The sequence below is a fragment of the Crocodylus porosus genome, unplaced genomic scaffold (genome assembly GCF_001723895.1).
Source record: "Crocodylus porosus isolate Cpor-Errol unplaced genomic scaffold, CroPor_comp1, whole genome shotgun sequence".
Taxonomy (NCBI): Eukaryota; Metazoa; Chordata; order Crocodylia; family Crocodylidae; genus Crocodylus; species Crocodylus porosus.
In genome coordinates, this window is record NW_017728947.1 from 69,063,190 (window position 1) to 69,089,171 (window position 25,982).

At 42.2% G+C, this 25,982-nt stretch overlaps 1 protein-coding gene across 3 annotated transcripts in view; it reads left to right on the forward strand.

Moving 5' to 3' along the window:
• Window positions 1–25,982, forward strand: part of AKAP6 (A-kinase anchoring protein 6) — a 439,998-nt gene that overhangs the window by 82,463 nt on the left and 331,553 nt on the right. For 2 of the 3 annotated variants that reach the window (XM_019552169.1, XM_019552171.1), the window contains exons 1-2: window positions 9,949–10,019; window positions 16,681–17,035. In XM_019552169.1, coding sequence (XP_019407714.1) covers window positions 16,724–17,035 — 312 coding nt within the window. In that variant the 5' untranslated portion in view covers window positions 9,949–10,019; window positions 16,681–16,723. Of the gene's footprint in view, window positions 1–9,948; window positions 10,020–16,680; window positions 17,036–25,982 lie in introns of those variants that run through there. The other variant, XM_019552170.1, reaches the window with a different exon arrangement.

The window sequence follows — 25,982 nt, forward strand, 5'->3', positions numbered from 1 at the left end:
TATTCTGTGATTGCTAAATACATTTTAAAAATTGCCTAAGTCACAAAGACATCTAAGGCTTCATACAGATATTACAGGTAAAAGTTCAGGGGCTTAGACTGGATTAAAAATACCGCCCCTGCATCTAACTCAGTAATTAGATGGATGCCAGGAGCCTAATCTTAAGGTAAATTGGAATAGAGGGAGGAGGGTCCGGAGGGGGAATTAGAAGGTCTTCAGGGATGGTTGGGGGGATAAAGGGGCTGGTAGAGTCCACATATGGGGTGATTGGGTGGGTTGGAGGAACTGGAGAGGCTTTCTGATTCTGCCAAACTCCCTTGGACCCCACCAAACTGCAACTGATCCCACAAACATCTCCCTGGATTGGTTTTAGATAGGTGCTGGGAACCTGATCTAAGGTAATTTGGGGTAAGAAAAGGGGCAGACAGAGGCTCTAGGACCACTGGACCAAGGAAGAACAAAAGAGTTGTGGTTATTGGTGACTCTCTTTCAGAGGCGCCAGAGGTACCAATTTGTCATCTAGATTTAGGGGCCTGTCTAAAACCCAAATTCAAGACATCACAGAGAGACTACCAAAGTTCATCCATCCTTCAAACTGCTACCCCTTCCTTCTTGTCCATGTAGGCACCAGTGATACTTCCAGAAATGACATTGAGCAGATCAGAGAAGACTGTGGCTCTTGGCAGGAGGATGAAGGAGCTTGGGCTACAAGTGGTAGTCTCATAGATTCTTCCTGTGGAAGGCAAGGATCCAGGCAGAGACTGTCAGATCCTGGAAGTGAATATGTGGCTGAAATGGTGGTGTCAACATGGAGGCTTCACCTTCTTTGACAACAAGCAGATGTTCTTGGGAAGAGGACTGTTATCAAGAGATGAGATGCATCTGATGAGAACAGGGAAGAACATATTTGGGCATTGTCTGGCTAACCTGGTTAGGGGGGCTTCCAGCTAGATTCCACAGAGGATGGGGAAACTTTCTAGCAACAGAGCACATAGGTCAGAGGGAAAACAGACTCAAAGAAACAACTTAACTCTGGCAAAGAGCCAGACACCTACAGGACTACAACAGATGGTGCAAAAGGGAAGCAAATAGGTGGAAATGCAAAATACATCCAACGCATGTTTACAAATGCAAGAAGCATAAGGAATAAATAAGATGAGCTGGAAGCTGCAGACTGTGAAAAGAATTATGATCTGATTGGCATAACAGGGGACCTATATATGTACACTGAGGCTGCTCTGATATGCTGTAATTACAGTGCATGTGATGCAACTGATAATTACAGCTGGAAATTACAGCTGGAATGTGGTAATTACTGTGCTCCAGCAGATGCCAGTGTCATGTGTATCAGTGTCCCTGCACTGAAAAATGCTGGTGGGGGTGCTTTAACTAAAGCTATTTCGACAAGCTTTAGTTAAAGCACCACCACTGCCATTTTTCAGCACAGGGCATTTTTATTAAAGCGGCTTATGGAGTTGCTCTAATTAAAGTGCCACTCCCCCCACCCCATCCCCAGCCTCTTGGAGCATGTGAATAAATGCCCACAGAGACCTGGTGGGACAGCTCTTATGACTGAAATGTCAACATGGAGGATTACACTCTATTCTGGAAGGAACAGGGCTTGGAGAAAAGGTGGCGATGTTGCCTTGTATGTCAGAAACACATATACCTGTTCCTGGCTTCAGGAGGAAGAAGAAAGCAAAGCAGAGTCCATCTGGGTGAAAATGAAAGGTAAAGGATGCAGCACTGATATAATGGTGGAGATTTATTATAGACCACCTAATCAAGAAATAGAGGTAGAAGAGGCACTGTTCAAGCTGGTTACAAATCTATCCAAAAACTTTGGGATGGTACTGATGGAAGATTTCCATTTTCTGGACACCTGCTAGAAGAACAATGCAGCCAACCATAAAATGTAAATCTAGTTCCTAACCTGTGCGGAGGACAACTTTCTGTTCAAGAAAGTGGAGGATATGACTAGGAGGTCATTTATCTTGGATCTTGTCCTGATAAACAGGAAAGAATTGGTGGAGGATGTGATGGTGATCCTAAGTTGGGAGGAAGTTATCACAATATGATATAATTCCTGATCCTGAGACCAGGAGATATGGGTGACTGGTGCCACCTTAGGGGAGACACGTTTCCCCCCCCCCCCCCCAGGGACCAGTCAGCGACCAGGGGGATGGTCCCCCTCACAGTCAATCCTGCCGATTGGGGGGAGGGTCCCCCTGTGGCTGATCACTGTGGCCACTTTCAGAAGTGGCTGTGGCCACTTCTGGGAGTGCCGCGGCACTCCACTCCCCACCCGGCACTTGCAGGGGGGGCACTGGCACTCCCACCTGCCCCCCCGCCTGTTGCTTAAGCAGTGAGTGTGGCCAGTCAGGGGGTGCACCGGTGCTCTCAGGGGGTGTGTCTGCACCCCTGTACAACCCCTATGTGTTGCCACTGCAGGAGAGCATGAGGTGAGCAAAATTAGGATGCTACATTTCAAAAAGATAGATATCATCCAATTCAAGAAGATGATAGGCATGGTCTCATGGGAATATAGATTGAAGGAGAAAGGCACCTAGGAGGGCTGGCAGCTTCTAAAGGGTACAATATTGGAAGCCCAAGAAAAAACTGTCCTGACACAAAGGAAGCACAAGAAGAATGGCAAGAGGCCAATGAGGCTGCACAAGGAGTATCTAGAATTCCTTGAATGCAAAAGGAAAGCATGCAGGTCAGCAAGAAAACATGCCAGGAAATAGCAGGGACAAAATGTGGAAGGCAAAGATAAAGAATGAGCTGCACCTAACAAAGGAGGATAAGGACAGAAAGAATCATAGAGAAGTTGGGCTGGAAGGGACATCCAGAGGTCATAAGTCCAACCTCCTGTCTGGGTCAGGATCGTCCGCATCCAAGCTGTCCCATACAAACCATAATCTAAACTCTGTCATCAACCCTGATGTGACATAGATCTGATGCCCTAACCTGCCACAGATTTAAAAAAAAAAAAAGTGGGGGGAACCATGGCAACCAACATCCTAGATGCTGTCTTAAAAGGGACCAGATTACCAGTCCAAGTGAATGCAGCCATCAAATTCTAACTCAAATCCCAGCTTGGTCAGCATGGGTTCAATGCACAAGTAAACAGAGGTGAGAAGGGCACTAGGCCAACATTCAAGTAGGACCCAAAGTTAACTGTATAGTGAAGATATTCCCCCCAGAAGCTTATCTGGACATGAAACTTCTTTGAATGTCTTTGGGGGCTACCATCATTGATTGCCATTGCTCTTGTTTCCATTGATAATTCACGCACTCCAGACTTACCTCCTACATCAGCCAAAAATTTTACTTAAATCTTAAAACAAGTAGATGGTATTTGGAATCTGCTTATAGTAGTGTAGGAACTATGTGATGTAGGTAAGTATTGCTTTTTGGATTCAGTTTCATTATTGCTCTCATGTTCCTCTCAGATGGATGAAACAAATCAGTTTGTAAGGTTAGGAATGAGGTTCTATAAATATGTTGGCCAGAAAAGAAGGATCAAGAAAGCTGTGGGTCCTCTGGTAATAAGCCAAGGGGAACTCCTGACCAAAGATACAAAGAAGGTGGATTTACTCAAATTAAGCTGCAGCCAAATGCATAATAAAGATAATATGGATAAGGAAGGGGTAATCTGAGGGAGGAGATAGCAGAAGAGACAGTCAGAAAGCTTTTGTTGGGCCTAAATGAATTCAAGTCAACAGAGCTGGATGAAGATCGGAGCCCTTGGCAATGATTTTCATGAAGTCATGGGAGAAGGGACAGGTACTACAGGACTCATCTGGAGTACAGTGACAAATCTGAGTTCCACATTTTAAAAAGGACATTGTCCCAGGGAGCCAAATAGTAAACTGGACTTACCTGCAGAACCTCACGACGAGCACGGAACGCTGAAGAAAGGACCCGCTCGGCGCTCCAGCCACCTTTTTGTACAGGCACGCCCAGCCTGTGACGTCATAGAGGGATGCCAGCTGGTAAAGTTAAAAGCGGCAGCTGCGGCCGTGGAAGGGGCGGATAGCCCCAGGGAGGAGCAGCTACCGGCTCTGCTGGTGAGAGAGGTGGTGACTGTGACAGCTGGAGAGATAGAAGAGGCTCCTAAGGGGCAAAGACAGACCGTGTGGCTGGAGGCTGCTCAGGACGTGGAAGGAGCGGGAAGCGTGGCCGCGGAGGGCATGACGGAGCACGAGCCAGAAGACAGCGTGGCCCACAGGTGGAGTGCCGGAGTGATGCTGCATAGACTCAGCCACACAAAGGGGGAGAAACCCCTGAAGAGCCCCGAGAGGGTGCAGCTCGGACAGGTATCGCCGCCGAGCCATGGTGCAGTGAATCAGTGGAGGCACTAGGGAAGCTAGAGGCCAAGGACGGCCCAGAAAGACCGGTGGGGTCCAGATAGGATGCTCAGCATGTCGAGGGGCTGAGTAGTGGGTTTTTAGGTTTGTTTGTTGTATGGGATGTCCCCGGCTGGAGAGGGAGAGCTAAGGTAACATCCCTATAGAAAGGGGGTAGATGGTGTCTTGGTGAGGCCAGAACCTGTGTAGAGACCCCATCCAGGGTCAAACAGGGAAGAGGCAAGGGGGACCGTGGGCCAAGCTTACTGACGAGCACCACGACAGGGGCAGGTCAGGTGAGGAATATTATTCTACGGCTAAGGACCTGGACCCGTGGAAGAAAAACGCACTAAAGGTGGCGTGAGGCCAGGGTGCAGGGGTGATGGAGCCCCATGATGTGACCGCCGAGGGATCCTGGGCCATGGAGTGTACCACAAACCGACCTTGACACTGAAGAACATCAAGTCGTGGCGGGCAAGAACAAGGTCAGGGACTTGGGAGACTGAGAACTGCTCCGATACCGAAGTGATCCCAAGAGGGGGGTATCATCTACCTACAAAACTAGAACCACCCGAGAGCGGGGAATCAAAACCCACTGGTCACAGACATGAAGAAGACAAAAGAGGATCCAGGTAAATGATAGCAGGCTTCAAATACTTGAAGGACTGCCATAAAAAAAAGGAAAAGTACCTTTTCTCTTGTTGCAGAGAGGAGATGCAAATTAATGGCTTGAAGTTGCAGCAAAGTAAGTTTGGATATCCAGAAAAAAACTTTTTTGCTGTGAGAATAGTGAAGCAGTGGAATAGACTGGACTGGAAACTGTGAACTCTCCATCACTGGAGGTGTTCAAGTAAAGATTGGACAGCCACTGGTTGGAGATGATCTGGGTGGAGCTATGCCTATGATCTACTGTGGGCATTTCCCATGCTTCTGGGCTTTGCTGGTTGCCACCAGAGTGTGCAGCTGGGGTGTGCTAATGCCGATGCTGGGAGCAAAGCCAGAGGTTCCTGGCTAGAAGGTCTGAAGCTAGACCATAGCTGAGGTCTGAAAGGAATTTTACTCCATGGTCAGATTGGCATGGACTGTGAGGGGTTTTAACTTCCTCTGTAGTGGGGGACATGGCCATCTACCCAGGATCTCTTGAGCACATTGACAACATTTTAGTAGAAGCTAAATTGACACACAGAGCTAAATTAACAAGATTTTAGTAGAAGCAGGACATTGGCTGCCATGGTTCCTCTGCTTTACCTGTGACAGGTTAGGGTACTAGATCTATGTTGTGGTCAGGGTTGATGGTAATTTTATATAGAGTTTAGATTATGGATTTTATGTGATGGTTTGGCTAGGGATGATCCTGCCTCAGGCAGGAAGTTGAATTATATGACCTCTGAAGGTCCTTTCTAGCCCTACTTCTCTGATTCTATGATTTTTACCAGTGCTGGGAGCCCAGTTGAAGTAAATCAGAGTGGGTGGGGAGCTTGGACAGATTAGGGGGGATGGAATATTCACATCGGGGTGTTGGCAGGATCGGGGGCTATTTTGAGATCCCCACCCTCTGACTGAACCAACTCCCACCAAATTTGTCCATCTCTCCCCCCACTCCAACTTACTTCTATCAGCTCCTGAGAGTGAAATCTGGTAAAACCAGCATCTAGAGCAGCTTGCAGGTTCAGGGGGGCTGGCTGATCTGTGAAGCAGGGGTTGTCCATCTGGGGCTGGGGGGAGGGGTCAATAGCCCCTTCCTGCAACTGCTGTAAGAATTGTAAGGCAGTTGGAATAGACTGGAAGTTGTGGACTCTCCTTCACTGGAGGTGTTCAAGAAGAGGTTGGACAGCCACTGGTCCGGGATGATCTGGGCGTAGCTATGCCTATGTTCTACTATGAGCATTACCCATGCTTCTGGGCTTTGCTGGTTGCCCCTGGAGTGTGCATCTGGGGTGTGCTAATGCTTTTGCTGGGAGTGAAGCCAGAGGTGGCAGGGGTAGGAAAAGTATAGCCCTGGGGCTAGTGCCAGTGACTGGGCTTTTCCAACCCCAGAGCTGTGCTCTGAATGAGTACTGAAGTTGTGTTCGATTGGTCTAGCCCTACCCTATCTAACTTAGTGCATCTCCCAGGCACAGTTAAATTAGATTAGGTCAGCCATTGTTTGACTGATCTAACTTTACTGCTGTGATTCTATGGAGTGGGACTTGCTTACAGTTTGCACTTAGATCAACCTAACCAGGGATCTAAGTGTCAGGTCCACACATAGGTGAACTTAGATTGGGTTGCCATTTTAATGTGATCTAACCTCCCCAAACACCTATACCTACTCTAAGTATCATTGTCAGTACTTGTTGTTTGTTCTCCTCTGTAACTTGTCAATCTGGTGTGCAAATAACAGCTCACAATTGTAAAGAGACTGCTGTTCAGCTCAAGCTTAACTAATATACATTTATAGCTGTGGAGATTTCCAGCTAAACCAGTGATATCAGTCAAAGTGGCAGTTGTCACACAGATGGCTAACACCACCCTCTGAGTTCTTTCTGAAAGCCAAGGGTAGAAAATACATCTCACTCACCTCAGATTTAGAAGAATCCAGGAAGAGGATTCCCACCCTTACCCCCCACAACAACCTGGGGCAGGGAAGCCTCAACTTAGATCTGAGTACAGTCCCAGAGCCAGCAGTGGCTCAGCTCCAGCTTTGGCTCTGGTCTCAGGGGTGGAGCCAAAGTTGAGATGTCACCTGCCCTCAGCCAGGGTGGGGTGGTTCATGCACCAGAGAAGAGAGTGTATGGCAGACTTCACTGCCTGCCAGGCACAGGCAACAGGGGGGCAATATGTTGGGGGTTGGGAGACGGCAAGTGGGAAGGCAGATAGGTACTTGGAAGACAAGGGAGGGCAAGGGGTGGGCTACTGGGTCCTCATTTTCCACTACTGCTTTCCTCACCAAAGCAATGGAGGAATGAATTAAGATGACCTTCCACCAATTAGATTCTAGACATAGAAAATTATTGATTGTTACAATTTTCCATGTCTAGAATCTAATTATTGGGGGTTGTCTTAAATTCAAAGTCATCTTAGATTTGGGTAAATATGGTAGATCAATCAAACAAAACCAACATATTACTTTCATTGGTAATGAAAGGTATCAATATATCTAAGAAAAACCACAGATTTGAAAAGTAAAAATATGAACAGGCTTTAAGTCAGCATTTGTTAATAGAAAGGTGTATATGAAATCTGTCTTGTGGGAAGAGGTTCTTAGTTTAGTATATTGGTATAGTAGAAGTCACCAGATAGTGCTGTTAAACATCACCATTTAGGTTCTTTTTCTTACCATTTGAGTATGCTTTTAGTCTTTGAAGAAATATTGCATGCTTAACAGTTCTGTGATGCAGCTACCCTTTGTGGGAAACAGATAGTGGAATGATTGCTGACTGCTATATTTACCATATTTGGAGGATTTCTTGTGTCAGAGTAGTTTCCTGGAAGCCATGGACTGAATTGTATGCTGAGATTTCATTAAGAAGAGACTGTCTTTGTGTGACTGCCTCTATTCCAGGAGTAGTATATAAGTATAAATAGTTACACAAATAATATACCAACACTCTGCTTTTCTGATTCTCCTCCGCTGGGGAGCAAATCTGCAAAGACATCTGCATTCTACTACTGTTTGTGATGCACATTGAAGTGGCAAAGTTTTTTTACAGTTCGTTTCCTAAAAAGGGAAAGAGAGACTGAACATACATAGTGTTGCAGTTCTGTTATGAAGAATTATACAAACACTAATAATTTAATTTAGATGATTAAGTAACTCTTAAAAACCTGTCTGAAAATCATGATTTCACCTAAAACACAGCCAGAGAACATATACAATGTTTTGGACCCTTTTGCAAGTTCGGCTTCACTACTAATACATCATAGAAAATTATCAAGTAGTTGTATTTTTTTATTTTGCATTCTGTACCACCTTTCACGTGAAAATTTCACAATATTTTATAACGGTTGTTTAAATATGTTTCAATATCCTAGGAAACTTCTCCCTTTTTATAAAGTCAGGAAGATGGAAAGAGAAAGGGTAATGGCTTGCTTGATTGGATATAGAATATCAGAGCCAAAGAACAGAGAGATATGGTCTCATTGCCTTTCTTCAACTCTTATGAAAGTTTATCTACTCATCCTTACATCAGGAATAAAGGCTGCTTTGGAGGAAAGTGTGGGAGGGCACAATGATAAAAAGATCTTCTATGTACTCTGTGTAGATCTTTTCTCTTTTTAAGTTACGAGCATTACATTTATGGAAGCATTCTGTTGACTTTGACATTTATAATCTAACTTTAAAATCCTTTCTGATTAACATGAACTAAAATGCAAGTGTATTTCCACTGCACAAGCTTCTGCACCAAGTACAGAATATTGGAAGCCTACCCTATCCTTTGGCTTCTTGTGTTGCTGATCCCTACATGGATAAGACCAAAAAATAAAAGTACAATTCATATTATATTTCTTTGTCATACTAAACCCGCTATTATACATGCAAGTACTGCTAACATTCTAGAATGAGAATTAGGATAACAAGTGCCTCAAGGTAGATGTATGCAGTTAGCTATTAAAGAAGACTGATGTACTGCTGAGTTAACATGAAGCAGCTAATTTGTCTTTGCTCAATTTATAGTAGATCACTTTCCTCTGTATCATCTTCTACTCTCTCTTTTTTCTGCAAGACAAACTAAGAATCAGCAGTGTGTGTTAAAAGAAAAATGGACAGGAAAAATAATTACTTGTCTCAACTGGCTCAGGTTCCTGAGTATGTTCCCTGCTCCTTCAAATCTTTTAGCAACAATATAAATACTGAGCGTATTTTTCTTAGGTTTGTTTGAAGGACTGTTTAACAGGATTTTCTCCTTGCTCCTCCCCAAGCAGGAGTATAAAATGGAACTACTTTAGGGTTATACATTATTACTTTGTGCATCTAAATTATATTATATAATATTCATATCCCATACAAGCACAGGTTGATAGTATATTTTTGAGTTAAAAGTAGTATGAGGAGCTACATATTCTCTTTCCACATGGGCTTGACAGACAAGTGTGATTGTGTGTCTATTTTTTTTTCAACGAGAGAAGAAAAATAAATATTTCCTTTTCCTGAGTTATTATTTTTCCAAATGAAGGTAAAAATATTTTATATATTTTTAAATGTTAAGTGCACTTACTGCTGGTGAAATATGTGGGAAGGAGATCCCTTAATATATGAGCTTCTGGTTTTTTTCCCTTCTGGAACAACAGATAAAGCATTGACACTGACAATACAAGCTGGGCTCACTTCTTAAATCTTTGGGGTGAGTTCTAGGTGGGATAATATAGTTAATTTTCAATGGTCTGTTGAATCGCTGAACTGCGGAGAAATTGCTACTAAAGGTGCAAACTATTGTGAGGATGACCTTTCAGGGATTGTAGTGGTCCTGGATTTTGTCCATATTGCTTATTTTACACAGATCACTGTACTCATAATTTTAAGTGAATTTCTGGTATTAAATTTAGCATTGTTTTAGGATTTTGAAATTGTTTTTAGAATTTGAATGGCATGTTTCAGGCCCTCCACTTTGTATTGCAGCCATCATTTGGAGGGTGACTTTCATCTCGCGTTGCAACACGCCTTGCGAATCACGACATCATTTTGTGGTATGTGTAATATCTAATCAAATGATTGTGCTTGTGGAGTTGGTAGAATAGTATAGAGTCATCAATTCTGAATAATATTTTCCTGTAGGAACAATGGGTTTCCCACCTGTAGGACTGTTGACTTTCAATTACTATATGCATAGAAGCTGGGAGGTTCAATCACAGAACTCCTCCACCTAAAGCATATGGCCAAAAGAGGGATTTTGAAATTGTTTTATGGGCACTAACAGGAATAGAATAAACCAAAGTCTATGTTTTTTTTAGAACTAAATTCTGTGAAAGGTTTTGGGGAATTGCACTTTTTAATGTTTATTGATTTAAATATGAAAATGAATAATAGAAATCACTGCAACATCCCTATAGTTATTGTAATTTTCAATTCAATTCATTTTATTCCTCTCCTAAATTTTTAATTTTCAGTATGTCATAGAATTTTGTATTGAAAACATATATGTGGATTATTCAGTTTGTCAGGAAATGATAGGAGATTTAACACTTGGATAGAGAATGGCTGGGGCTATTGACACTGGAAAGGTATCAGAGTTAGGTTGACTGTGTGGAATAAACATTTTGGCTGAGTATAAAAGCCAACAAAAATGATCTAATTAATTCTGTTGACACTGAAATTTGCATCATTAGATCACAAAGTCAGTAAGAGGCATAAGGCAGAATTAATTATTTAATGAAGTACTTTCTGCCATTTTAGCACTTTAGTGAAGAAAATTAATTGTTTTCTTGACAGACAGGTGGCTATGTAATGCTTGCAGCTGATTTTAACAATATGTGACAGTGAGAGAAAAAATTAGAGCTCATTAACTTTCACTCAACCCAGTGTCTGCACCACTGATCAATGCACAGACCACTATAAGACTTAAAATGCTTAATGAATCTCTATTTGACAGGAACCAACTGCTGTTGCAGGAAAATGTAGATGATCTGATGGCTGGTGCGGTGAATACGGGCTGTATTTTATAAACAAGGAGAATCTGAATAATTGAAGGATAGAACCAGTTTGAGAAGTCTTTGAAGTTGTCTGATGATTGATGATATTACCCCGACTTACAAATTTTAGGCTTTGCATGAAGGCATTAGTATCTGGTTCAGTGGAAAACCAGGAGAAAGGGAGATTGCCTATGTGAGTAAAAGGTAATCAGCCATCTGTTGGGCTTAATGCACTTCCCAAAGGAAGATGCATGTTCACACATGCACATGCAGCTTACAAAGACACGTATAGCGGTTCCAAACTTATGGATCACATGTCACATGCATCACTCACAGGAACATAAGGATATTGGAACCAAATCTGTCATCAACTAGAATTGGGTTAGAAAAGGCTGAGAAATGAAACTTGAATCTATTTAATTGAGATGTTGAGAGTGAATAAATTACCCCCACCCCCCACAAGTTGCTTGCTTCATTAGGAACACAACAGTTTGGCTGACAACATTTGGAAAAAAAAAGAATGGAATGGACCAGAATGGAACTCTGATTCCTGAAATGGCTTAAAGAAGCAGTTTAGTTTGTTAAATTTCTTACTGTAACTAGATTCTCTGTGCTTGCTACTGTTTAGCATTTCATTAATAGAGCTTATTAATAGCACTTCTTCAGCAACAGCATCAAGGTTTCTTCTCATGTCTAATATACGTATGTGAATCAGGTTACTACTTTCAGTCTTGCCAACACATTTTATAGGTCAGTGCAAGCATGACATGGGAGTTATCTTGTTTTGCAGCAGCTGGAAAAGTGAGAGCTGACAGGGAAAGGGAAGAAGGGGAGGAGCTTGCTGTTCCTGATATTAAAAAGAACAGTACACTGTGTACACTACTCCAAGACACAGAGCAAGAGAATCAATCTTTCAGCTTTCTTTTGTGGCTGCATAGCTGGATTACAATGCCTTTTGATTTTGCCAAGAAACAGTATAATTAATTATCTGTACCACTGTTCAGGTTCAGTAATTTCTATCTGAAACAATTTCTTCTTCCTAGTATCTGTGGGCTTTTAAAAAGAAATAACGTACCCAGGCCTTGCTAGTAAACATCCATGGTACGTTGTCTTATATTTCTAAGAAAGTTTTAAAAGTAGATAAAAGAAAATGTTTGATTTTAGAATTGCTTAATACTTGGTTTTTTTTTCAAAATGTTGCAATTCACTATGACCTGATGAAATGAAAAGGATTTGCTGGACTACTCTAACAGAAACCAGGATAAACATGGTATTAACTATAATGCTAGACAGCCAGTCTACAGAGTCAGTTGTATGGTAACAAAAACAGTCAGCAGGTTCCTAAAGACTGCTGATCACAAACCTGCTCACTGCATCAAAGCTAGAATGATATTCTTCATGAAGCATGGGTTAGTTTTTTTGTTTTGTTTTGTTTGTTTGTTTTGGTTTGGTTTTTTTGCTTCTGTGGGAACATACTTTGATTTTTTTTAAAAATTTTTTACTACTTTGGAGTATGTTTGTTGCTTTAGTATTGTTTCTGGAGCTGAATCACACTGAAAAGGATTTACTGTTTGTATGGAGAAACAGGTGCATGTGAAATAATCATGAGATGTACTGTACTTCTTGTGTGCTACATCATTTAGTGAAGGAAAAATAATTACTTTAACATGAAGATGGGATCAGATGGCGGTGGTAAACTTAGAGAAATAGGGACAGTGGTAATACAAACATTTCAGAATTAGGAGAAAATAATGTTGAAAGTGCTTAAAATAGCAACATTACTGTCTATTAAAAGTTACCTTTTTATACTGTACACTTTGGGTTAGAACTCTCAGGTTGTAATATGGACTGTTTCCAAATGGAGAGATTTGTCTCTCCTAATATTTGCACTGAATAGTTGTGGCAACTGTATATAGGGCTGTTTCTGGGGGGAGGGTGGAATCAGGGCGACCATCCCAGGCCTGGCGCTTGGGGGGGCCCTGCAGAGCTGAGCAGAGTGGCTGCGGTGACTCCGCACTGCTGCCAGCTTCACGTCTGGCCACTTGGCACCCCCACCTGCTGCCGAATCTGGTGCCTTTGGCCACTTGCCACCCCTGCCCCCACCAACTTGCCTCTGGCTTCCTTGCATCCGGGGGCGGTGCCCCGCACTTTGCTCAAGTCACCTCTGACTGCATGGAAGCTGATAAATGTATAGGGAGTCAAGTTGGATTTGAAAAATGACCAGCAGTTTAAAGATACAGATATAAATATTGATTCCATACAGTCTTATCGCTATAGTGATATATTATATTGGTTTAATTTCTGAATATTAGGACATTTTTATAAATATAAGCTATATAGTAACTGAGAACTCTTCAAATCCTCTCAGAATCTCTCTCTGTGAGCCTTGTCATGCAGACACTGATATGTTTTAAAATTAGAACATGTTCTGAGCAGTGGCACAGTAATACTTACTACAATCTCATAACATGCACAGCTTGCTACAGTGCAGGCTGTACATGTTTTTGTACCAAGTATTAGATCTTGTCAGTGCCCTACAATGGAGCCAGTTGAAGATGTTCAGTGCATTCCCAGGGCTGAGACTAAAAATCTGCCAGTTCAAGGCTCTGATAAGGTCCTGGAAGATTGGTGTCAGCCCTGGGACTATAATTGATTATTTCCATGGAGCAGCCTGCTTTGAGCTTAACATGTTGCTTCATTCGATCTGGAGATACTCCTCTTTGGAAAAGGTGCAACTTTGCTATAAAACAATACAATATGAATGCACTTAGCAGGCGTTAGCCTGCTTGAATACACAGATGCTGTCATTTTAAGTGCATTTAACACATGCTAAGTGTCCCATGTAATGTGGCCCTGTGATTGTACCATAGAAAACTCTGGTAAAAAGCTGCCCAATTAAACTTTTGCAAAGCTAAAACCAAGTTCATATTCAGACTCCTATGTGAGTGATGGTTTAATAGTACTAGCGTAGGAAATAAAATCAAAATAGTATAGCAAAAACAGTCTATTACCTGGCCTGTCTGGCTACCCATCAGAGCTAGTTTGGCCTATGAATTGGTTAGGTTGCAAGAGAATCTGATTTATTTTGGATAGTACTTTGATACTTCAGCTGCATGTGTTGTAGGAGTAAATTGATGCTGGCAGCTCCACTTTAAATGTTCAAAAACCGCAAGTCAGTGAACATAGTGCTGTAGATTGATAAAGAAACAAGCTGATTACCTTTTCTGTGACCTAATGATTTCAATTTCAGTCTTCATAAAGGATAAACTCATATGGTAGAAACACAAAATGCTGTTCAATTGAGGACTGCAGTGTTGAACCCCAGTATTTTGCAGTCTTTGGGTGTATCTACATGTACATATTAATGCAATGCAATGAACTATGGCACATATCATGTCAGAGTTAATTGCTCCTGGGCCCTGTGTTTACACATGTGCCTGGGACCACAGCACATTGAGCTGGGTCAGAACAGCCCCAGCTGTCAGCCCCAATTGACCAGGGGGTCAGCCTGCTAGCCCAAGACTGCTCCAACCCAGCTCAATGTGGTGTGGAGAGGCTGGCTGGAACACAGGAGGCTCCAGTGCAGGGCTAGCTGGCAGGCAACCCCTGCACTGTAGCACCCTCATGCCCCAGCCAGCCATGTCAGCATCTACATGAACAGTGCTATGACGTAAAAATATTTGCAGCAGGATAGTACTCGTAAATAAATAGTAAATAAATAATAAGTACAAGTACTATCCTGCTGCAGAGTTTATTCATTTACTCCAGCCTAAAAGCTCTTTATGTGTAGATGCCAAGACATTTACTGTGGAGTTAATTAGTCTATTCCCAGTAAATGTCTCATGTAAACATGCCCTTTGTGTACTTATATGGTAGAAAGTAAACATAAGAAAAAAGTTACAAAAATGTAGATAGATACTGTTGCAGGGCACTAAGCTGCCTGGGGACCCCATCCCATGACAGATACTTTCTATGATTTGATGGCTTGACAAAGTGTCTATTAGAGGGACTCAGCCTGCAAAAACAACTGATTTTGTTAAGTTGCACCCTGTTTTACCAAAGATCTGTTGAATATCAGTTTGTTGTGTTGAAGAGCATTCAAAAAAAATGCTCTGGAGTTTCATGACTTGTCTTAAAGTTTAGTAAAGTGCCATGTCATAGCTAGGTCTGTATCATAAATTCAGATCTGAATTTCTCTGAAATTAGGTTTGATTAAAATGCACAGCTAATGCAGGTTTTCAGAATGCTTAAGGTATTTTGGCTTAAGTCAGGCCACATGCTACCAACATTAATTCACTGTTTCTTGGGGAATAATGCTTAAATGCAGCATGTAGTTGTCTTTAAAGGAAAATTTTAAGAAAGCTTTAATTTAAAGGGTTTTTTTTAAAACTGGATTTTGTTTTTGGATGGAAAAAATGATACACCGGCTAGCCTGTGAAACCTTTTCATAATCCATCCATGAGGCAATTTTCTGTAAGAATATCAAAGATTTTCTGTCCTCAACAGTTAAAAATGGGACTTACATATTTGGTTAATATGAAATCCATATTAAATTATCTAATCATAATTGACATGTATTTTGTCAATTATTTTCTGTTTTTTCTGTGATTATTATTGATCATTTCCATATTTTTAAATAGCCTAATCCATCACAAACTATCTTCTCCTTTCACTTGATCCTGAATTAGTCCTGGTTGTGTGCATATGGCATCAGAATTAGTATAGGCAGAAATGACTATAATATCAAAAATTCCTATTACCTTTCTCACCTAATAGGTAAAGTGGAAGAAACTGGTTAAAATACACTGGCAAATACAAGTGCGAGTTGATAGGAATCATTCACAATATCTTAAGAATAGAATATAAACTTACTATGATCCATCCAATGAACAATCCCTTTTTAAGTAATTAAATTGATTAGAAACACTTATATTTATAATAGTTATACAGTGCTTTAGCTTTAAATGATTTTTCCTGTATTGGGAATCAAATGACTAGGCAGTTCCTGATATGCACTTTACATTTGAAGCTGTAACTTGATTCACTTTAGGCAAAGATCTTTTGTGTAAGTATATGCTTGCTGCAATATTTCTTGATCTAAGAAAACTCCCAGAATTTGAATTTCAGAAAACTAATGTCTACATTAAACCATCCCCCATTACTTGCTGTGAACCATTCTCCAAAACTTCCCTCCTATCTAACTCATGTTCAGGTAAATGCTTGAGTAAACAGATGAAACTTTGATAAGTGCCGCAAAGGTCTTAAGCTTGTGTTCTTGCAGATGACAGTAAGTTCTCGGACAGGGATGATGTCACTAAGCAATTTCAGCAAAATCTTAGGGCCAGATTTATTGCTAGCATACTCTAGTACAGCTCCATTAACTTCAATAAAGTTGTTTTACTTTGTCAATACTGATTTTGGTGTTTGTGACTTTTTAGACATTTTTCACTGTGGCACAAACTGACTGTTGCAAAGTACTGTTTTTATGGAACTATAATTGTGATTTTTCCCAACTAAGGTTTTAAAAGTTATGGGTAAACCAATACTAATAATTAGGAACAAACTGAAAGTTGTTAATGAGAGAGGATTTGTATAAGGAAGAAGCTAATCAAAATACTGGTGTATGGTTTCTCTCTTATTCAGGTTATTGCTTAGAAACATTTTTAATTCAAAGTTTTGTATTAACAACAGTCTCTGTTATTTCCTTGTGTCTTTGCAGCTATTCTGGGAAGAATTATGGTTTGGATTTTCCTATACTAGCCATGGAAATAGCAGTTTCCCCCATGAGGTCACAAGAATTGGATCCTATGGCTACTGATGCATCACCCATGCTTATAAACATGACTCCCACCACAGAGCAGGATGGTGAAGATGTATTGAAGGAGCTTGATTCTGGAGAGCGGTATGAAAAGCCTCCCCCTCTCCATACAGGGGCTGACTGGAAGATTGTTCTCCATTTGCCTGAAATTGAGACATGGCTCCGAATGACGTCAGAGAGAGTCAGGGACTTGACCTATTCAGTCCAGCAGGACTCAGACAGCAAGCATGTAGATGTGCATCTAGTGCAGCTAAAGGTAAGGTTATGTATGTTGTGTGAGCCAGCCTTAGATGCACAGGAGGCTTACTGGCACAGCAGAGAAAAGGGTCTTTCTAGAATGGGTATAAAAATGCCATGTATGTCCTTCCTTTCCTTCTCATGTCCTCATGACAAAGTATTGAGCAGCATTTGCAGATTCATTGGAATCTGACAGGGTCGCAACCATGAGCACTTCTGCTATGGCATCAATCTCCCAATCTCTCGCCCCAGTGTTCACACCACCAGAGCAGGGTAGGCCATGTATGTGACTGCATGTGACAACTCTCATTTACTATATCAAACCCTTACCAAGGAAAAATGGAACATGTCATATTGAGGTTACTTGCAATATTCTTTATGTATTAGGCTAATGCAATAAATGCCAGCTTTACTGGACATGCCTGTGCCACATGGTACCTAATAAAATGCTAACTTGAGAATTTGATTTGAAGACCACTGACATTGAATAATATATTCCCATTGATTTAAATGGGTTTTGTATCGGGCCCTAAAAGAATCTTTTTGTGAGAGGACTCTATTATGTGTTCCTGCAAAGCTTATGTTCATGTTTTGATTGCACATGGCACTAGTGATGTGCTTATAGTTTTGGGACCTTGGTAACAAATATGATAAAACTGGATTGACTTAGAACCATGAACAATCAATCAACAGATTTGTTTCCAGAACCAAAATTATATTAACAAATTTGGCCTTTAAAAAATACCGCAGTATGTCTTCTTTAAATAAGTCATTTTAAATATGTCCTTTTTCTCCTCTTCAAGTTCAACAGGCAGTTCTTTAAAACATGTTAAATCAATTCAGGGTAAAATATAGAGGGGTATTCCTAAGCAATGTTTATGTACTTGGCTTAGTCTGCTGCAGCAGATTAAGCATGCCTTTGAAGACGGCAAGCAACCTCTAAAAATAGCAAATGAATGTTATCGCTTAAGACTGAGCTGTCTTCAGAACTCAGCTTTCTATGGCCTATGTGAATACTTTATACAAACCTAGGTTTCTTTGACACAACATTATTTTGTACATGTTTATTCTAAGAATGGGGCTTTAGGAAGTATCAAAAGGTAGTTCTGTGTGCTAATCCATTGCTAACCACAGGGCCATTCTCTGCACTAACCACAAGATTTGGGTTTCTGGTCAAGACTCTGGCTTATCAGGCAAGCAGACATTCACATCATGAGTCCCCTTACTGGCCCTTTCTGGTTAGTTCAGAAGATGACTTGATGCCTCAACTAGGGGCACTTTGATGTGGGTCATTGAGTATAAGAAAGCATAGATAGGGCTGTGACTGAAAAATGGGGTTAACTTCAAACCTTCCTAAAAAGTATATTGCCCTAAAACAGGAGCCTGTGGACCAGTGAAATTCCCCAGAATGTAATAGGTGATTATAGACAATTATAGAAAATTTCACCATCACTGCCTGGGTACACCATAAGGAAACTTTTAAAGGTATTCCACAAATAAAAGGAAGATGTTTGTCATTTTAAAAATATATTATATATTTTATTGGACAGGCCAAGGAAAAGGTTTTATTTTTTTTACTCATTAGGAATCCAGGTCTTGTGTATCTTGTTTGGTTTAAACTATGCCCATCTGTAAAACTATTACTAATCTGATGGAGGAAGTCATTTTTTATTTAGAATAATTTTTAATTAACAGCTAACTCAACATATAATAAAGTTGTTGTTATAACTATAATAACTACCATATTTGCTTAAATCCAAGATGGGATTGCCAGTAGCAGTCCCAGCCAGTCCAGATGGGTGAACAGGGGTAGTATTGTATTTGTCAAGGCCAAAAAAGGATGTGGCAGTAATTCAGGCACTAGTTAGGGTGAGAGTTTTAGCTGCATAAAGGATGGGAAAGTCCATTTTTAAGACGATGTACAAGAAGAAAAGACAAGATTAGATGCCACCTGGATATGAGAACCTAGAGAGAGGGTATAATGCCTAAATGACCACCAGAATGATTGTGGCATCCACAGTTATAAGGGAAGAAGGTATCATGAAGGACTAGGATGGGGAGATTTAGAGCTTTGTTTTTTTGCCTTATTGGGCATCTTTACATGTGCCTTGCAGATATGGGGGAAGGGGTACTTTTAATTAGAGCAAAGCTTTAAGCCAATTTCAATAGAAAAATAGTCTTGAAGTGTTGCATAGCAACTGTACATTTTTCCAGGTTTCCTAGCGAACATGACTCGCATCATTTTTTGTGGGGCCAAGTTAATTTTTGGCCATGAAGATTAAGATTCAGAAGTCTTTCTGTACTCTGCAGTAATTGCCCAAAACATTTTAGGAAAAGTTTTCTAAAGCATTTGCTCAGAACATCATATAGACATTTCCTCTGTTGGCAGACATCTACAGCTAGCTGATAGAAAATGCTCAGGGCACAGGTGTGTCTTAAATTTCACCCATCTCTGGAGCTTAGAATAGGGACCTACCAAAACCACAGAATCTGGAATTGCCCATGAAATTGGCAATGCCTGTGAAATCTGTTGTGGGGAGAGAAAAAAACACTACTGAAAATAAAATACCCCGGATGCAAGGAAGCCAGGGGCAACCAAGACACCCAGAGAATTTAATTGCTTCTACAGTTAGGCAGCTGCTGAGGGGCAGTTTTGGACTCGTGCCTAAATTCTGGTTGGATCCCACTTTGGGAATCTAAGTCCTTTCTTGCATCTGGCTTGTGTGTACTTCTGAAAATTTTACTCTGGGACCTTAATTTAATTCCCCTCTTTTGATAATATGGGGTCAAGTGTCTAAAACAGTTTACAGCATGCAAATTGAATAAATAAACAAAAAAAAATAAAGTACTGTAAAAATAACTTTAGATTGTTACCACTGGAGCAATTTTCTGACATGACAAAAAATATATATATTACCATCACAGAGCTTACTATTAAATATACAACATAAGCTCCTGATGCTATGTATGCACATGCTTAACTTGAAACACATGACTAGACGCTTTGAAAACTATTCATGAGGGAAATAATCCAGTTCATTAAATTTTTGCAGGAGAGCTTGAATTTTTGTCATCTCATTTCCTGCTGACAGTGGTTTCCAAAATTTCTAAGAATAAATGTGAAAAGAAGCCAGTGATGGCTTTAAAAATAGCATTCATAATTTACTGTTACCTTTTAATATAAAGTTATAATAATGTAGATTTTGGAATTTATTTTGGAAAGCCTGATTTACACAGATCATGGCTTGAAAATCTTTTGCCTGAATAGGGCAGAGCAACCTAGCTATCACTGTAGGCTGCATGTCTCCACTCCATCCCTCCCATCCCAGAGCGCCCAGCTTTCTGTACTCACCTTTACTGCAGGGTCCCAGCCTCTCTGCAGTGAGAGAAGTGCAGGCACAGTGGAGCAGCAGGCCTGGTGGTAAAGGGGAGCACTGGAAAAGATGGGTGGTATGATGCAGCTATGTGTCAGTGGTTCTCCTGTGCCCCCTCCTCCTTTAAGTGATTTAAAAGGAAATATTTAAATTGCCTTGATTTAAAATCATACCACTTGGTACTGTAATGAAAAGCATACTTTTTATCTCTGTTTACACAGCCCTTCCCCCCATAGCTAAAACTGAGTTAACTAGATTCTTATCAACAGACTTTTTTACATTCTAATATATTATACCTGTGTTATCCTATTGCCTAGGTGGCACTGAAGGTTCAATGTGATTACAATGAGACTGCACAACTATAACGTAAGGCTTAAATTGGCTTGTGGAGTTTGTTACTGAGGATGATATGAAAGGTCAGGATGACTCTGTGGGGGTGGTAGGTAAAAACAGATCTCTCTACTGACAAACCGTAAATAATTGATAGAAAAACTAGGCAATGAGGCTTGCTGTGACATTTTCTAGAGACACCTCCAGGATATAACAGCTTTGAAGTCCACATTTTTAACAGAGAAGGGAGTAATAAAAAATATGACATCTGCCCAGCATGAGAGAGAGAGCACCTTGCACACGTTTGATTTCTCAACAGCAGGATTTTATTAACCCTTGTCTTTTGCACCTAATTTCAAGTTTTTAAAAGGAAAAAATGGAAAATAAGGAAAGGTGCTAAGAAACACGAACTGTAAACAAAAAAAAGTAGATTTCTTTAACTAGCTAGTTAATTGTTTTTGATATGCCTAGTGTTTGCTAGAATGAGGGCACTGCAGACAAAGAGAACAAAAATCCCTAGCCGTTAGAAACATATATTAATTCTTGGACATGTCAGCTTTATACAAAACCTTGAAGTATTATACTAGTTCCCTCTGAATTGCTTTTCTTTCTGTATAGAACTGTTAAGCCAAACCTCAAGTTTCTACTTTCAGCCATTATTCATTAAAAATGTGTTCACAGGTAAACAACAAAAACTATATTCTCGTATAAAAATGATGTGGCAAAGCAGAGTTTAAAACATGGGTGTCAAACTAAGAATATTTTAAAGTTAACCCACGTAAAAAGAAGAAAAGGAGCAGAAAGATTAATAAGCAGTAAGAGTTGCCACTACAGGATTTGTGAGCCAGGACAGGCTTCTATCCCTGTTCTAGGTGAGGGTGGGTTGGAGAGCTGGGTTGGGAGCATGAGGCTGGAAGGGAGAGAGTTTAATGTTGAGTACTGGATAGTGAAATGGGAGATGAAGAGACAGTGGGTGGAAATGGCAGCTGAGGGCTGGGTGGTTAAATGAAATCTGCCAGCCACTGAAGCCACACAAGGATAAAATAAAAAAGCAAGAAATAAATTTAAGTAATTAAGAGTAAGTACATTTAAAGAAAGTCTCATGTTTTACTGGATTGGGTAGCCCCAGTTTATGGGAACACTGCTCCTGCCCTGAGAGGGAACCCCAGCTCACGGGGACCTCAGTCTGGCCCCCTACCATGATCCCCTACCATTCTCCCTACCCCTCCCTCCAAGACAATCTATGCCCCTGCAAACTGCAGCACCAAGTCACAGCTGGAGGGGGTGGGGAGTGGCACAGGAAGGGGAGTTAGCTTGATGCCAATACCACCCCCTGGGTTGTGGTGTTCAGGGGGTGGAAAGTTTGTCCACAAAGAACAGGAGTGTGGGAGGAGGGGACACTGCATCCTGGGATGCTGGAAGACTGAAACCAGTGGTGGTTTATCTCTAGAGAACGGCCACACATTTGTGGAACATGAGCTGGGTAACAGATCAAAGAGAAACCTGTCGTGGAGTGACATAACTTTAAGATGCCTAAAGGATGCTTAAAACTGATTTACACATCTTAATGTGTGGACAATCCAGGGGTTAAGAACTCCCTGAGCCACCTGAAATTGATGTGTAACAAAGTCCTTGGGCTGGTTGAGTAGGGGACTAGCCCTGGGAGCCCACCTAGAAGGGGTGCCATGGTGGTGGTGTAACAGCAGCCAGTAGTGGAGCTAGGGGCAGGCAAGAGGGATACCTGCCCCAGATGCCGAGTTAGCAGAGACACTGGCATTGCCATGCTGGGAACTCCAGAATAGTTTCTGGTGGCAGCTGTCGCTACTTGAAGAGCAACAGTGAGGGCAGGCAAAGTATGCACAGTGGTAGCAGCAGTTCTGCCAGAACCATAGGAGCCCTGGCATGTGGCAAGGCAACTGCCCTCCTACCTCTGGTCTCAGAACCTGTGGCCCCCTGGATGCCCCCCCTCCAGGCACACACGCTCTTGGAACTCAGTCCCCCCCGACCTGCTCTCTGAACCTGTGATCCCCCACCCCCTGCTCTTGGATTGTGCATGAATCCCTCCACCCCCCAACTCTCCTTCAGGGTTTTCTCCAAGCACCACAGCAGCAGCTGGGTGCAGAGACTCCACACCACTGCTGTAGCAGCAACAGCTGAGGCCAGGCAGATCACTCCACGCCAGCAGCAATTGCAGATTGTCTCCACTGAAGGTAACACTGACTCTCTTCCTCCATCTACTCCCTGCTCTCCAGCATTTGGCACCCCTTATCCTCCAGTAGGGCTCAGTACCTTCACTCTCACCACAGGGTTTTGCCCAGGGGCACAGCTTACTAGTTACATGCCCAGGCAGCTAACTATCTGGTTACTTTGTCCTTTTATTGAATTGTGCAGCTGCAGATATATCAGTTGCAACATACTGGAGATTTCTTTCTTTCTTTCTTTTCTTGGGGGTAGGGGATGCTACCAGTAGTGGCTGTGGCAGAATTCCTGCCTACTACATGGGTGATCTGAGTTCAAGTCCCAGCTGAGGTGACTTGGGGTGAGCAAGATAACAAGAAGCAAATCTTTCTTTCATCTTCCAGTCCCATTCTTGAAAAATTCCTGAGTTTATCCAGCCCAAGCTCTCACTCACCCACCAATATATGCACACGTGCCCTTTTGGCTGAAATCAAAGACAGAAACATTCATCTGGAAAGGAATTTGATTTCAACAGTTATGAGGCACTGAAAAAGGGGGTGAGCAAAGAAACTGTACCCTTTCTTTATCTGTGATCATACAACAGAGTGCAAGTCGTGTATTTCTGTCTCTGCCTATGGTGAGACAGGAGCCAAGCATATTATTGGTTTCATTCAGTAGGAGTGCTTGTGAAATAATAAGGCACAACTCATTATGACTAAAGGCAGAGCTTGCCCTTGTAATAGAGTTAAACATGAAGATTAGTCATATGGAAGCATATGCTGAACCATGAGGATATGTGAAAACTTGCAGTTATGAATTAAAAAAACAAGTATACCTGTTGCAGGAAGAGGTGTGGCTGCTTCCGAAAGCTGTAAGATCTAAGACAGTAAAGATCAGACTGGAAGCCAGGCATCCTTCTGTTCTGGTTCTATCTCTGTCACTGTCTGGCCCTAATAATGCTTCTTACTTAATACCGTGCTTTACAAACATTAATCCCAAATTCCACTATTTCTGATTGTGTGAATTGCTATTCTGACTTGATCAGAAATTAAGATTTGACCCAACTGTTATAATTTTAAGTATTTCTCATTGCCCTCCTCTTACAAAGAGGGAAACTGAGGCTTAGAAATTTGTTGATATCCAGCCTGGTCCTCTAGATTCCCACACTTATGACTTCCAACTGCATAACGGTGTTGCAGGGTGACTGGCCCTTTAAAGTAAACAATTCTCTTGCAACAGACCAGGTGCTTCTCCAGGATTTAATTAGGAATTTGGGGTGGCAATCAGGTGACAAGGGAGACAAAAGAAGTAGGGAGAGGCAACCACTTAGTATCTGATCCCTGGAGAAAGTTGACTTCTCTATGCCAGTGAACTGGAGATAACTGATGACCAGAGAGAGCAAGAAAGAGCTTGCAGCTGAAAGTATTCAACTTCTGATACTTCAGGTAAATTGCTGAACTTCTGCTTGTTCATCTAAGCCAATGTTGATCCTTTTGGCAGAGCAGCCAGCCATTCTAATTTACTGGGTCAGCTTTGGTATTTCATCATGTTTCTAATTAAACCAGAACTTTCTGCTTATTCCAGGATATTTGAAGCTAAATGCAGGACTCTGTTCTTGACTTTCCACAGTAAGTTTTCCATAGTAACCAAGCTATGAACTAATTGAGCTACTTCTCCAACAGACCATGGAAGTAGAAGGAAAGATATAGTTGTTAGCACTTATGCTTCTAAATATTTGGCACATAGATACAGTGGAGATGGGTTCACCTAAATAGATAGCCAGGCAACTTCTAAGTTACCAACTTCTAAGTTACTCCAGCCATTCCTCTGCCTCTTTCTCTTAACTACTCCTTGGCTAACCTCAGTTGGAACTGAAGTACTAAAAGCAATCTGATTTGTGCACACAAATTTAATGAGAAAGCAGCCCTTAGGGTAAGTAGTGCATTTGGACCTAAAACAGATGCAGCCCTGTCCAACAGCATCAGGAAGCAGATGAAGAGTCACCATAGCACCTGCAGTAGTGCTGGGGCTCTAGGATTTATTGAAGGCAGGGATGTAAAATATGCGGCCGATGGACCAGGTCTGCCCTGAGGCGCCATTCCATCTGGCCTGCTGGGCTACCAGTGGATACTGGAAGCTGGGGGCATAGCCAGGGATGTGGTCTGCTGCAGAATTTCAGGCCTCTCAGCCCCACTAGACAATAGAGGAGTGAGTCAAGGCTATGGCCACTTGGTCCCACAGCCACTTCTTGCCTCTGCTGGGCCTGGACCCTGCCACCACTGCCGCACCTGCTGTAGCTTCCACTGAACCCACTGCCATTGCAGCCTCTGGCTCTGCAGATCTGGCCCAGGAGGAGCCCTGTGGTCTAGGCCTGAGTGAAGCGGCTAGTATTCACTTTAGATTTGGATTCAGCTGATTCAGAGGACAGCATTCAAATCACTGTCCTGAACTGATTCAGGCAAATCTCATTCAGAGATTTGGTTGCTGCCGAATTTCTGAATTACCCAGGCCAGGCCCATCCCCTACCCACTCTCCCAGCCCAGCAATGGCAGCCCCATCTGTCCCAGCACTTTGGGAAAAAAAAGCCCTGGCTTACTGGGTGCTGCTAGGTGAGGGGGTGGTCCCTGCTGCCCCACACAGTGCGGGGGGCTCTGCAAGGGTCCCCTGACTCCACCCCCTGCTGTCCCAGCCCCCCCATGGCTGCCCTGCCCACCCCAGCTCTGGCCCTTTAAGAGGAAGAGAAAAAAAAGGATAAAAACCCCTTGACTCACTGCTTCTGCTGGTGAGGGGTGATCCCTGCTGCTCCATGTCATGTGTGGGGGGGCTCATCCATGAGCCCCTGGAAGCCCCAAAGCTGCTGCAGGAGCAGTGAGTCCCGTGGTTTTGGGGGGTTTTATTTCTTAAAGGGCCAGAGCTGGGGCAGGTGGCGTAGTCATGGAGGGGCTGGGGGAATGAGGGGAGGGTTAGAGGGCTCATGCAGAGCCCCCCTCATTCAGCATGGAACAGTAGGGGGCAGCGGGGATTGCCCCCCCAGCCTGGCAGCACCCAGTGGGTCGGGGCTTTTCTTTTAAAGCACTGGGAGCT